Source organism: Prionailurus viverrinus, chromosome D2 (assembly GCF_022837055.1).
Source record: "Prionailurus viverrinus isolate Anna chromosome D2, UM_Priviv_1.0, whole genome shotgun sequence".
Taxonomy (NCBI): domain Eukaryota; kingdom Metazoa; phylum Chordata; class Mammalia; order Carnivora; family Felidae; genus Prionailurus; species Prionailurus viverrinus.
In genome coordinates this window covers 36,306,747-36,318,268 of record NC_062571.1, presented here as the reverse complement: position 1 = coordinate 36,318,268, position 11,522 = coordinate 36,306,747, and the positions used below count along the sequence as shown (strand labels likewise).

The following is an 11,522-nucleotide window of genomic DNA, read 5'->3' as shown; positions in this document are numbered from 1 at the left end:
GGCCGCGCAAACTTCCCGTAGAGGCAGTGCTGGGTCCAGCTGCGGGAGGGGAGCCCCCGGTGCGTTCGGCTTCCGGATACGGCTTCCCGCCCCCCCCCCCCCGCGCTTCATTGTCCGCACTTTAGGGAGAGCCCCCACCCCTCCATAGCATTTTCCCGGTTCACCACCCCCACGCCAAGGGGGCCGTGCCTCCCCTCCCCCCCCCCCAGCTCTCCCCGGCGCTTTAAATAATGATATTTGCATGCAGGGAGCGATTCATAAATATGTCAGGGCCGGTGAAATATAGGCAACATTTCAAACTTTCTATTTAAAAAACATGAATTATGGCCGCGGAAAATGTGTTCCCATTTAAAGGCGATACGAAGTATTTGGTGTCTCGTCCCCGGGCCCATCCATCACGCAGACAATAAAGAGAGTTTTTCGCCCTGACACCCGCGATTTATGGGCGCCCTTCTCTGCCCTCATCACTCACCCGCCGCGGCCGGCCCGGCGACAGGCCCAGCGGAGAGAACTGCAGCCGCCCCCCACCCCCGCGCCGGCCCGCGCGCGCACTTTGCGCCCTCGCCAGCACCCCAAGACCTCCCCTCCCAGGGGGAAGAGCCTGCTCCAGGGAGTTGGGAAATCGGCAGTGAAGGTCTAGGCAGCCGACCGAGAGCTGAATCCAAACTCGTCCTCTCCCCTCAGTGCAAGCCTCTTTTAGGGGCTGGGGCTGAGCGGGCAGAGGAGCGGCCTTGCGGGCTAGCTCAGCGTCCGGGCCTCGCCCGCCAACCGCGGCGCGGCGCTTTAAGTTTCCAGCGCAGGCTGCGGGAGATTATTTACGTGCGGGTACGAGGTGAGGGGAGAGGACTGGGCTGGGGGCTTCCCAAGCCAATCTCTGGGCATTCCGCCCCGGGGAAGGTGAGCTGCTATCAAGCTTCCTTGAGCCTTACTGGGCGGATGCTTCGGGGCAAAGCTGTTTCTGCAACTTTTACAAAGCCTCCTTCTCCCTGGTGCGATCCCCACAAACACATCCTGGGCGTCTGCGACACCTTGGAAACTATTCTTACGGACCGAGGCGAGGAGTTGGCGAGAAATAGGAAGGGGAGGTGCCTTCCCTAGCCGTTCGCCTCGGGCCAGGCTCGGCTGCCCCAAGCCTTCTTAGCCCATCGCCCACACCTTGCGCGCGCACATACCAGCGCGCGGTCCTCCCTAAGTGACCACCGAATCATAGTGGCAAACTTGCGTCGAAGAAAGTTCGGGCATCATTTGCCGAGGAATTTGCTTTCAGTTTTCGCCGCGGGCGGACTCGGCCCGGCGAGGGCCGAAGCACTACCAGAGGTGGGGGCTGCCTGGCACCTCTGGGAAGTGAGGGGCAGCTCCTGGGCTGAGCGCGTTGATAGTCCAGCGCGGCCGCGTGATCACCAGGAGCCACCCCGAGTCCCATGCTGGGCCGATGCATCTGCGTACACTCGAACCGGGAGCCGTTTCCTGCCGGATGCCTGAGAGCTGAATTTATTCGGATGCAGGCAGCGCAAACCGCAGAGAAATCCCGTCGATTCTAAAAATGACAAGGTTGAATTTATTAGATCAAGATTCACATGTAAGTGCAGGGAGATGAATATTATACAAACAGCACCAGGTCCAGTGTGAACGGAAGATCGCTTCCGGTTTCAAGGCATGTAACCTAACATTTGAATATTTAGACCTATAGAGGGATATAAAATATTATTAAATTCTTGGTGTGTACACACACAGTCAAGTTGAAAAAATTCTAGAGCAAGTGTTTTTTTACAGCTCCTGCTTGAGTGTAATTTGGACTCAAGATACCCTTATGTCCAAATAACCACCCAGTGAATGTTTCCTATAGCCAGAGTGAGTTCCGATACGTTGAGGGGTGCAGTATGTGTACCTCTTTAAATATCTGCGTCGTGGCAAAGGTGAAATAAATACATTTAAGAAGAGCGGGCACATAGATAGTTGAATAACTGCATCGCTACAATATTTCCGGATATGGAAATAATTATTACTCCAGGTTGGCTGTGGAAGGTGTGCACAACTTAGGGGGGGGCTTTCGGGAACCCGAGGTGGGAGCCACAGGTCCTGAAATGCTGGGCACCGAGCACGCTGAGGTGGGCCCCATGCGATACCCTCAACCTCCGACCCTGGCGTGATTGCTGGAAGAGGCTCGGCCCGAACGGCCAACATTGTCTTGCCTCGGGGGTTCTCCCGGATACACGCCGGGAGACAGAGACATCACCAGGCGCTGAACCTGGCATTTAAGATAGGAGGACCTGGGGCCCAGCCGGCAGACATTTCCCCTTTAGCCACTTCAACGACCCCTCAATCCTGGCTCCACCGTGCTTAGGCAGTGACCATTTGGGCCTATCGATTTGGAGCAAGACTGCGTAAAAGGGCGGGTCGCGCTTGGTTCTGAGTCGTCCCAAAGCTCAAAGCTGGAGGACACCGGAGAAGGCCACGATTTCGCGTCCGTGCGGAATCCGGGCCCCACCCGGCCTGGAGAGAACCAGTTTGAAGCCTCGAAGTGATTGTCTGGCTGCATTTACTTATTAAGTGTTAGGGATCCCCTCACAAACTCAGTGCTGAGGCCCAGACGCCCCGAGGGTCTCCTCCGTATATTTGCAAAGCCCAGGAACGCCAGGAGCGAGGTCGGCGACGTCGCAGCTGTGAAATTCCAAGGCCAAATACTAATTCCAGAATTGGGCGCTTGCAACCGTCCAACCATCACACTACCCTAGTCTTTTTTTCTCACCCCTTCAAACGCACCCAACCCTGGCACAGGAGCAGAGCTGAGAGCCCCTGCTTGGGGAGAAATTAGGCAGGACTCTGCCAGGAGTTCCTGGGAATTGCACACACTTCTGAGGCAGCCCTGCCGCAGAGAAATAACCCGGGCGCTGAGAATGCCCTGCTTTAGAGAGTGTGACTGCGCCGAAGTGGTATATACGGTATACCGAGAGGAGGGAGAGAGGATAAGAAATATTCCCTGTCAAGTAGGAAAAGGAGGAAAGGAAGAAGGGAGAAAAGAATGAAAAGGTAGGGAGTCTAGAAAGAAGCGTGTGAGGAAACAAAAAAAGAGAAGAATAGAGGAGAAAAAGCCAGGACAGGCGAGCCGAAAAGAGTACAGGCCTTGGCCAGGCCCCGGGACCAGGCCAGACCATGGCTCCCGCAGGCCCGGTGCCACCGCAGGCCCGAGAAGAGATGAGGGCCTCGCGAGACGGTCCCCCACCAACCCCGCGAATATGGGCCCCGCTTCCAGTCCGGAGGGACGGGCCGGGGTCCAGCGGCCTCCGCCCGCTCCATCTTTTCCCCCCTCCTGGGGACCACAAGGCGGGGCAGGACAAGGGTGGGGAGGCCCCCAGGGGCGCGCGCCAGTCCCGGACTGTTTGGGCGCTCTGGGCCAGGCTTTCCAGCTCGCCGGGCCTGACCTGTCAGGCGGATTATCTTCGAGGGAGATTAATAGGGGAGGCGGGCTGCAATAATAATCGTTTTGTTTGATGTGACAACTCTGATAGGCGTTGATTTACTTACAAACTGATAGGCTTTTAATTGAGCGCCTCCGCCGAGCCCGAGATGAAAGGGAAGCGGCGGTGAAAGGCGGCCCGCCTGCCCTCCGGCCTCAATACTGATTAGCCATCTCGACAGTGAATAGTTCAAGGCATTTTCAAACTTTTTTTCCTCAGCTCTCTCGCCTTCCTTCTCCTCCCACCCCCTCCTCAAATATCTGCCATGCTCATTCCTTTTTTAGAGAAAACAAATCATTTACACTGTGTGCAAATAAAATCCACAGGACATCCACGCCAACCGCCGCTGGGGTTGGAGGCTTTAGGCCTAGCGCGGTGTAATTAATAACTCCCCCACCCCCAAGGCCTGCAAGACCTTCAGGGATTTGGCCTCCCGGGCGAGATGCGCAGGCTCTGATGCTGGCGCCTCCCGAAAGCCCCGGGCGAGCAGGCCCCCAGGCGCCCCCGTGCGCTCGGACCTTCAGAGTTGGGTTTGCGAAGAGCGAACGCACGCGGACCACGACCCGCGCGCGCGCGCGGCTCGGCGCAGGCCTGCGATCGTGTGCGGTCACACCGCGGCACGCCCATTCTGGGGCACGCGGGGCCCACTCTCTGGTTCCCCCAGGCTTTAGGTGCTGAGGTTACCGCCCCTGAATCGCCCAGGGCAAAGAAAAAGCTGCTGGAATTCCAGGAGAGGGACAGAACTGAGTCTAGAAGACTGCGGGCGGGGTGGGGGGGGGGGCAGAGAGGACGCCCGCGGTCACCTCCAGTTCTGGCCGCCGCCCCCAGCATTCAGTCTCTGGGCCTCACGAGGAGCCTGCAGCAACGCGCGGCCCACGGCGGGGCTAGCGGAGATGGGAGCTCTACAGTTGATCCGGGCCGACACCTCGACAGCAGAGCACTCCCTGATGCCGACACTAACACACCCGCTGGATACAAGCGGCCTCCCCCACGCGCTGCCCTGTAGAGACAGCTTAGGACTGTCCCGCCCTCAGAATTGGGCACCTGGGACTCGCTCCCCAAAGAGGACTCAGACAACCTTCACAGCCTCTCGTGTGGCCTCGCCACCATCTTACGGACTCACCTTCCTCACTTGTCGCACAGGCTGACACTCCAAATCTCCTTGAACGCAGGTGTGTTCTTACACCTACCCACACGCACACACACACCGACAAACAGCAGCCCCAAAAACACATCGCCTCACTTCGCTCTTCTCCAAATTATCTTTAGTCAAGTGACAATCCCATGAAGTTTACCAACCTAAAGAATCGAGGGATAAGATTAAAACGCTGAAAAAGCATGCCTATGAGAGAATTCTAAAACTCACCCCAGAAAGTTCTCGGTACCTGTGTGGAGTGGGAGAGAAACAAAAAAAGGGAGAGAGGGGAATGGGGCGGTTAGAGAGGAGAGGGCGAGCCTGCGGAGGGCAGGTCCCAGAACCGACCCCCGCCGTTTGGGGCTCAGTGCCGGTGGAAACCGGGTCGCTAGACCCGGCCCCTGCCCCCCGCGCGGGTACAGACTGGCTCCTGGCTCCCCCGCGCTCCCTGCCCCACCATTTATCAAAGGACTTGACAACAAAAGAAGAGCCGGGGCGGAAAAGTGGGGGAGGGGAGATTCAAAGTCGTCCAAGTCCTTCCGAGGAAGGGGATGTGTCCTCCTCTCGCTTCCTTCCAGTTTCTGCGAGTTTCTGGAAGCGACCCCCGAACTCGCTCCGGACGCTACCAAAGCCCTGACAACTCACACGGCGGCACAGACGTACGTACACACTTGTGCACCCAGCGCCAGGTACACAGAGGCACGCACAGCGCCTCCCCTCTTCCTTCCAAACCGCCCGAGTGACGGTGCAAATCGAGGGGAACGCGGCAGTCCCGCTCCGCTTCCCTGGAAGACCCAAGTTCCTACAAGCAACCGACCCCTCCCTCTCTCCGTTCTTTCCCTCTGCTTTCCCAACGCAGGTCAGTCCCAGCTCGGCGTTCCTATAAATTCGAGCGAGTAGCCAGCCCAGAGAAATCCCGGCTACCAAACCTGCGGAGATACCGCAGGGTGGGAGAGGACTGGGGAGAGAGCCTGAGTCAGTTTGAGACGTATCTCCACCGGACACCCACGGCCAGGCCTCTCAGCCCCAGCTACGATCCGAAGGGAAGTCAAAGAATTAAGACCGGGAGGAGGTACCCCACCATTGACCTCCAGGACTCAAAAGTTACATTGGTGGTGTGGCTCTTAGAAATAAGTCTGAGTTTCGGGTCGGGGCACTACGAAGGGTGGACTCCGCGGCAGGCTGGCAGCCTGACATCCTCACGCTCCCGAGGGACTATCCGGGGGACAAAAATATCTCCCATCTTAGACGTCTCCGCCGCCCGTCTCGGGTACCCGGGGCAGCTCCTCCCTCCGCGGCCCCAACAGACTGAAGTCCCAGAGGTAGAAAGGTGTATCTTTCTTCCACGCCGAGGGGGGCAAAGCGCACACCCCAGGCCCGTGCAACCCTCTCAGCGCCCTGGGCGCACCTGCGCGCTTTACCCTCACTATTCATTTTCCTGACACAGAGAGCCTCTTTTCCTCTCCTTCATTCTTTTTCTTAGAGCCACCCCCACCCCATCCCAGGAGGCTGCTCCTCTTTCCCCCTCCGCTGGTTCCCCCTTGGTCTCTTCCTTACTCTCTCTCCATCTCTCTCTCCCTCTCCCTTTTTCCCCTTCAAGTCGCACCCGCCTTGTAATCAGCAACAAAAGCTGACATAAATCACAGGCGGATTGACAAGAGCTGACAAATAACTGATTGATTGCGGTCGAGGAACATTGACAATTGATGGAGGGGTGGAGATGCCCAAAGAACTGAGGAGAGGGGGAGAGAGAAGAGAGGGTAGCAGGGGAGAGTAAGAATGGGGAGGGGGGGGACGGAGTGTGAAACAGAGGAAACATGTGACCCCCGCTGCTGCCCCAATCTGCGCGTCCCCGGGTGTCACGTGGCCGGGAAGGGCTGGGAGCCCAGCGCACAGCCCGGAGACGAGCCGCCGCCGCCGCCTCCGCTGCCCACCTAGCTTCTGGTTTCTCTGCTGCCGAATCTTGGGAAATCAAAGCGGGCGGGCGGACTTCCTCCGTCACCCGCTCTCCACCTTTCCTTACCCCGGTGGCCGCGTCGCGAGAGATTTCAGTTACTGAACGAGACAGAGTGTTTGGTGTGTGGGGCCCCTGTGCGCCCCTGGAGTTGACAGTCCAGGTGTTGTCCAGACTCCCGCCGTTGCTCCTTCTGGACACCCCCCTCAATCTTTTCCTCTTACGCACCCTCCTGCAAAAAAAGGTTTCAGTTTATTTTCGAGCCAGGAAAAGGAAGGACGACGAGGTAGAAAAAAGAGGGAGGCGGCAGATAGCAAACGCAGAATAAATGTCCAGGTCGTCCTCGGAGCGAAATCGAGGGAGGGGACACGCGGGAGGGGGGCGGTGAAGAAGGAGCTGCCCATTAAAACCAGCGCTGAGAGTCCTGGCGGCGGCGGCGGCGGCGGCGGCGCGGGACGCGTCACATCCCCTTGACCCTCCAATCACCTCGGGCTCCCATTTGATTGGAAGGCGGCAAAGGCTTTAATCTCCCCCTCGGTGCAGCTGCTTTTGAAGTGAGTTTCCTCGCCAGAGCCCCGGCTGGACAGGCAACGGCTCACATCGCCAAGCGCAGCGTCAGCGCTGGGTCGCGAGTGCGCAGCGCAGGGGCACAGCCCGAGGCGGACACGGCGAGCCACCCGGCACTCCCACAGTCCGGCCGGCTCCTCCCGCTCGGCCACGGCACTGCTGCGGGCCACCCAGGATTATTCGCTTCTGGCTCCAGGCGCCGAGAAGGCGCGCTGGGTGCCCGTGGCCGCCGCGCCAGCTCCTCCTCCTACTGCTTCTGCTCCCCGGGCGAGCGCGCAGCCCGGAGCCCGCCCCGCGCCTCCCGGAGCCCTCCCCCCGCTGCTCCCATGCGTGCGGGTGGGTCATGAGCACAGCGCCCTCGCTTTCTGCCCTAAGAAGCAGTAAGCACAGCGGCGGCGGCGGCGGCGGCGGCGGCGGCGGCGGCAGCGGCAGCGGCAGCAGTGCGGACCCTGCCTGGACCAGCGCGCTCTCTGGAAATAGCTCTGGCCCCGGCCAAGGTTCGTCCCTGGCCGGCAGCACCAAGCCTTTTGTGCACGCTGTGCCCCCCTCTGACCCTCTCCGCCAGGCTAACCGCCTGCCCATCAAGGTGCTGAAGATGCTGACGGCACGGACTGGCCACATTTTGCACCCCGAGTACCTGCAGCCCCTGCCTTCCACTCCCGTCAGCCCCATCGAGGTAAGGACCCTCTCCCCGGATCGCGCTGGGACCACCACCCTGGCTGCCGCTTCACAGGATTTTCTTTCTCTCGGGATCTGGGGGTGGGAATGGGGGGGGGTCAGAGTGATTCAGTTCCGGGATGGGGGAGAGCCCATAGTGCTCCCGCACCTTAAAAATAGGGCGGAAAGGGGGCAAGAGGTAGAATGGGATGTGAATGCTAGGGGACAAAGCAGCTAAAACTTATTTCTCCTTTTGGCATTAAAGCTTCCACCCTGACTCCGGCCCCTTCACTTTCGGCCCGGAAGACGGGCGGAAGTCCGAAATGCGGTTCCAAAGTCGCAGTCTTAAGGGTCCCCAGAAACTGATATTTGTATACAGCCTCTAAGGCACCAACGGCCTGAGCCCTTACTCTGAAGAAATAGGGGTGTGTGTGTGTGTGTGTGTGTGTGTGTGTGTGTGTGTATGGGAGAGGAGATATAGTTTTGGGTCTAGGAGTCAGAAACCAAAACATTTCTGAGTATTTTTAAAAATACAGTTGGCGCTTATAGAGGGAAGAATATATCCTGATTTGGCGGGGAGGAGGGAGCTGCTGCCTTTCTCAAGGGCGAGTTTGTGTGTGTGTGTGTGTGTGTGTGTGTGTGTGTGTGTGTGTGTGTGTGTGTCTGTCTGTCTGTCTCTTGGGGGGTGTGGGGGGTGCTGCCTAGGATTGCGTCTGGAGCTGGGAGGATCGTAACTGGCGGTTTGCGGAAGGGCGTTTGAACCCTAGAAGCCAGGATTCTAAAGGGTTTCCCCTTCTTTCTCTTTGTGCCACTCCCCAACCTCACGTCTGACCCCGCAGCTTGATGCCAAGAAGAGCCCGCTGGCGCTGTTGGCGCAAACATGCTCGCAGATCGGGAAGCCCGACCCCTCGCCCTCTTCCAAACTCTCCTCTGTCGCTTCCAACGGGGGCGGCGCGGGCGGTGCCGGCAACGGCACCGGGGGCGACAAGGACGCAAAGTCGGGCCCCCTCAAGCTGAGCGACATCGGCGTGGAGGACAAGTCGAGTTTCAAGCCGTACTCCAAACCCGGCTCGGATAAGAAGGAGCCGGGAGGCGGCGGCGGCGGAGGCGGTGGTGGCGGGGGCGGCGGCGGGGGGGTTTCAGCAGAAAAGTCTGGATTCCGGGTACCGAGCGCCACCTGCCAGCCATTCACACCCAGGACAGGCAGCCCAAGCTCCAGCGCCTCGGCCTGCTCGCCAGGAGGCATGCTGCCTTCGGCCGGGGGCGGCCCGGAGGGCAAGGACGACAAGAAGGACCCCGACGCGGGCGGCGGCGGCGGCGCCAGCAAGGGTTCCGGGGGCGCCTCGGCCGAAGGGGGACCCACTGGGTTGGCGCACGGCCGGATTAGCTGCGGCGGAGGGATTAATGTGGACGTAAACCAGCACCCAGATGGGGGCCCCGGGGGCAAGGCGCTAGGCTCAGACTGCGGCGGTTCATCGGGCTCCAGCTCCGGCTCGGGCCCCAGCGCGCCCACCTCCTCCTCAGTGCTGGGCTCTGGGCTGGTGGCTCCGGTATCACCCTACAAGCCGGGCCAGACAGTGTTCCCTCTGCCTCCCGCGGGCATGACCTATCCAGGCAGCCTGGCTGGGGCCTACGCTGGCTACCCGCCCCAATTCCTGCCACATGGCGTGGCTCTTGACCCCACCAAGCCGGGCAGCCTGGTGGGGGCGCAGCTGGCGGCGGCTGCGGCGGGCTCTCTGGGCTGCAGTAAGCCGGCGGGCTCCAGCCCCTTGGCCGGGGCGTCGCCGCCATCCGTGATGACAGCCAGTTTGTGCCGGGACCCGTACTGCCTCAGCTACCATTGCGCCAGCCACCTAGCAGGGGCGGCTGCAGCCAGCGCTTCGTGCGCTCACGATCCGGCCGCGGCGGCCGCGGCGCTCAAGTCCGGATACCCGCTGGTGTACCCCACGCACCCGCTGCACGGCGTGCACTCTTCGCTAACAGCTGCCGCCGCTGCCGGCGCCACACCGCCCTCCCTGGCAGGCCACCCCCTCTACCCCTACGGCTTCATGCTCCCTAACGACCCGCTCCCCCACATCTGCAACTGGGTGTCGGCCAACGGGCCCTGCGACAAGCGCTTCGCCACGTCCGAAGAGCTGCTGAGCCACTTGCGGACCCATACGGCCTTCCCCGGGACAGACAAACTGCTGTCGGGCTACCCCAGTTCATCGTCTTTGGCCAGCGCCGCAGCGGCCGCCATGGCTTGCCACATGCACATCCCCACGTCGGGCGCTCCGGGCAGTCCCGGGACGCTGGCGCTGCGCAGCCCCCACCACGCGCTGGGACTCAGCAGCCGCTACCACCCTTACTCCAAGAGCCCACTACCCACACCCGGCGCTCCTGTGCCGGTGCCCGCCGCCACGGGACCGTACTACTCCCCCTATGCCCTCTACGGACAGAGACTGACCACCGCCTCGGCACTGGGGTATCAGTGAGGGCGGTGGGGAGGGTTAGCAAGGGAGAGAAAGGAGCTGGGGGGGGGGGAGGGAGGAGCCGAGGGAGGGGCGGGAACAGGGCAGAGGCTACTGTCACCCGCGCGTGGGGATGACCCGGGCCAGGAAAGGAAAATATATATACCGTATCTATCTACCCAAAACAGCGACCGAGACCCGGTGGGAAACTCCCCTTTCCTCCACCTCTCATTTCCCCACCCACGCAAACTTTATAAAAGTTGAAAAAATATCATTTGACTTTTTATAGAAAAAGAAGGAAAAATTAATTGAGAAGGTGTTCATCTGAGGACTGCATCGGTGGACACTGGTATTTATTTATGTTAGCTCCAAGCGGACCCGTGGTTCAAAAGTGCATTATTTAGTTTGATCTCCGTAGGTAAAAAAGGAGGAGGGGTAAAAAAAAAAAAAAATTAAATCTTGAGGGTAAAAATGTGAAAAACAAACCCTCCCATCCCTTGTAGAGTATAAATAAATACAAAACCGCCACAGAACTAGAGGTCTTCTCTTTAATGTTACTTTAAAATTGCTATTATTGTATTGTACGTTCTTATTTAATGTCTGATTGAAACACAAATTTACATGCATGTTTGTTACAAAAAATGAAAAAACAAAACAAAACAAGTCACAATTTGTCAGCTCTGATTTCAAATTGCAATTATTTTTAAGGTGTATACCATCGAAAGAGAATGGGTATTTTTTTGTATGTATTCTGGAAGAAAACAAAAAAAAAAAAGGAAAAACAAGTCTATTCCAAAACCTCATTTGCCTTATTTTGTTCTTTAAAAGGAACACAACTATTTTTAATTTTTAAGTCCACCCGCTGAGAAGGGGACAAATAAGGTTTACGTCATGTACTAAAATAATAGACAATGTATCGCTTTAAAGATTAAAATTCCGTATATTTGATGTATTAAAAGGTTTTACTTCTTATCTTTTTTTTATTTTTTATTTGTTTATTTTTTTGGTGAAAGAGAAAGGAAGAGCATGGCAGTTTCAGCCGCAGTGGGTTCCCTGGGCCTCACGGCTGCTCCCACTTCCCGGGACCGTGGCTGCATTTCCTATTGTTTTTGTTGTGATTTTTAGGAAGATGCAAAGGGCTGGCCAGTCGTGGGGTTTGCCTTGGGGAAAATATTTTTAAACAGGGGATTTCACAATTTGTAAAGATCGTGTCCTGAGCAATCGCTCATTTAGTTTTTAGTTTTCCTCCCAGCACACGGTTTGTTAAAAGTGAAAGGAAAAAAAATGATTTTTTAAAAATC

The 11,522-nt window shown here is 58.1% G+C and overlaps 1 protein-coding gene across 1 annotated transcript; it reads left to right on the top strand.

Annotated features, from left to right (window-relative positions):
• The first annotated feature begins 6,935 nt into the window (after positions 1 to 6,935).
• ZNF503 (zinc finger protein 503) lies at positions 6,936 to 11,194 on the top strand. Its single transcript, XM_047825712.1, has 2 exons — positions 6,936 to 7,790; positions 8,611 to 11,194. The coding sequence occupies exons 1-2, from the start codon at positions 7,458 to 7,460 to the stop codon at positions 10,243 to 10,245; spliced, it is 1,968 nt and encodes a 655-aa protein (XP_047681668.1). The 5' UTR covers positions 6,936 to 7,457; the 3' UTR covers positions 10,246 to 11,194.
• Positions 11,195 to 11,522: the final 328 nt, after the last annotated feature.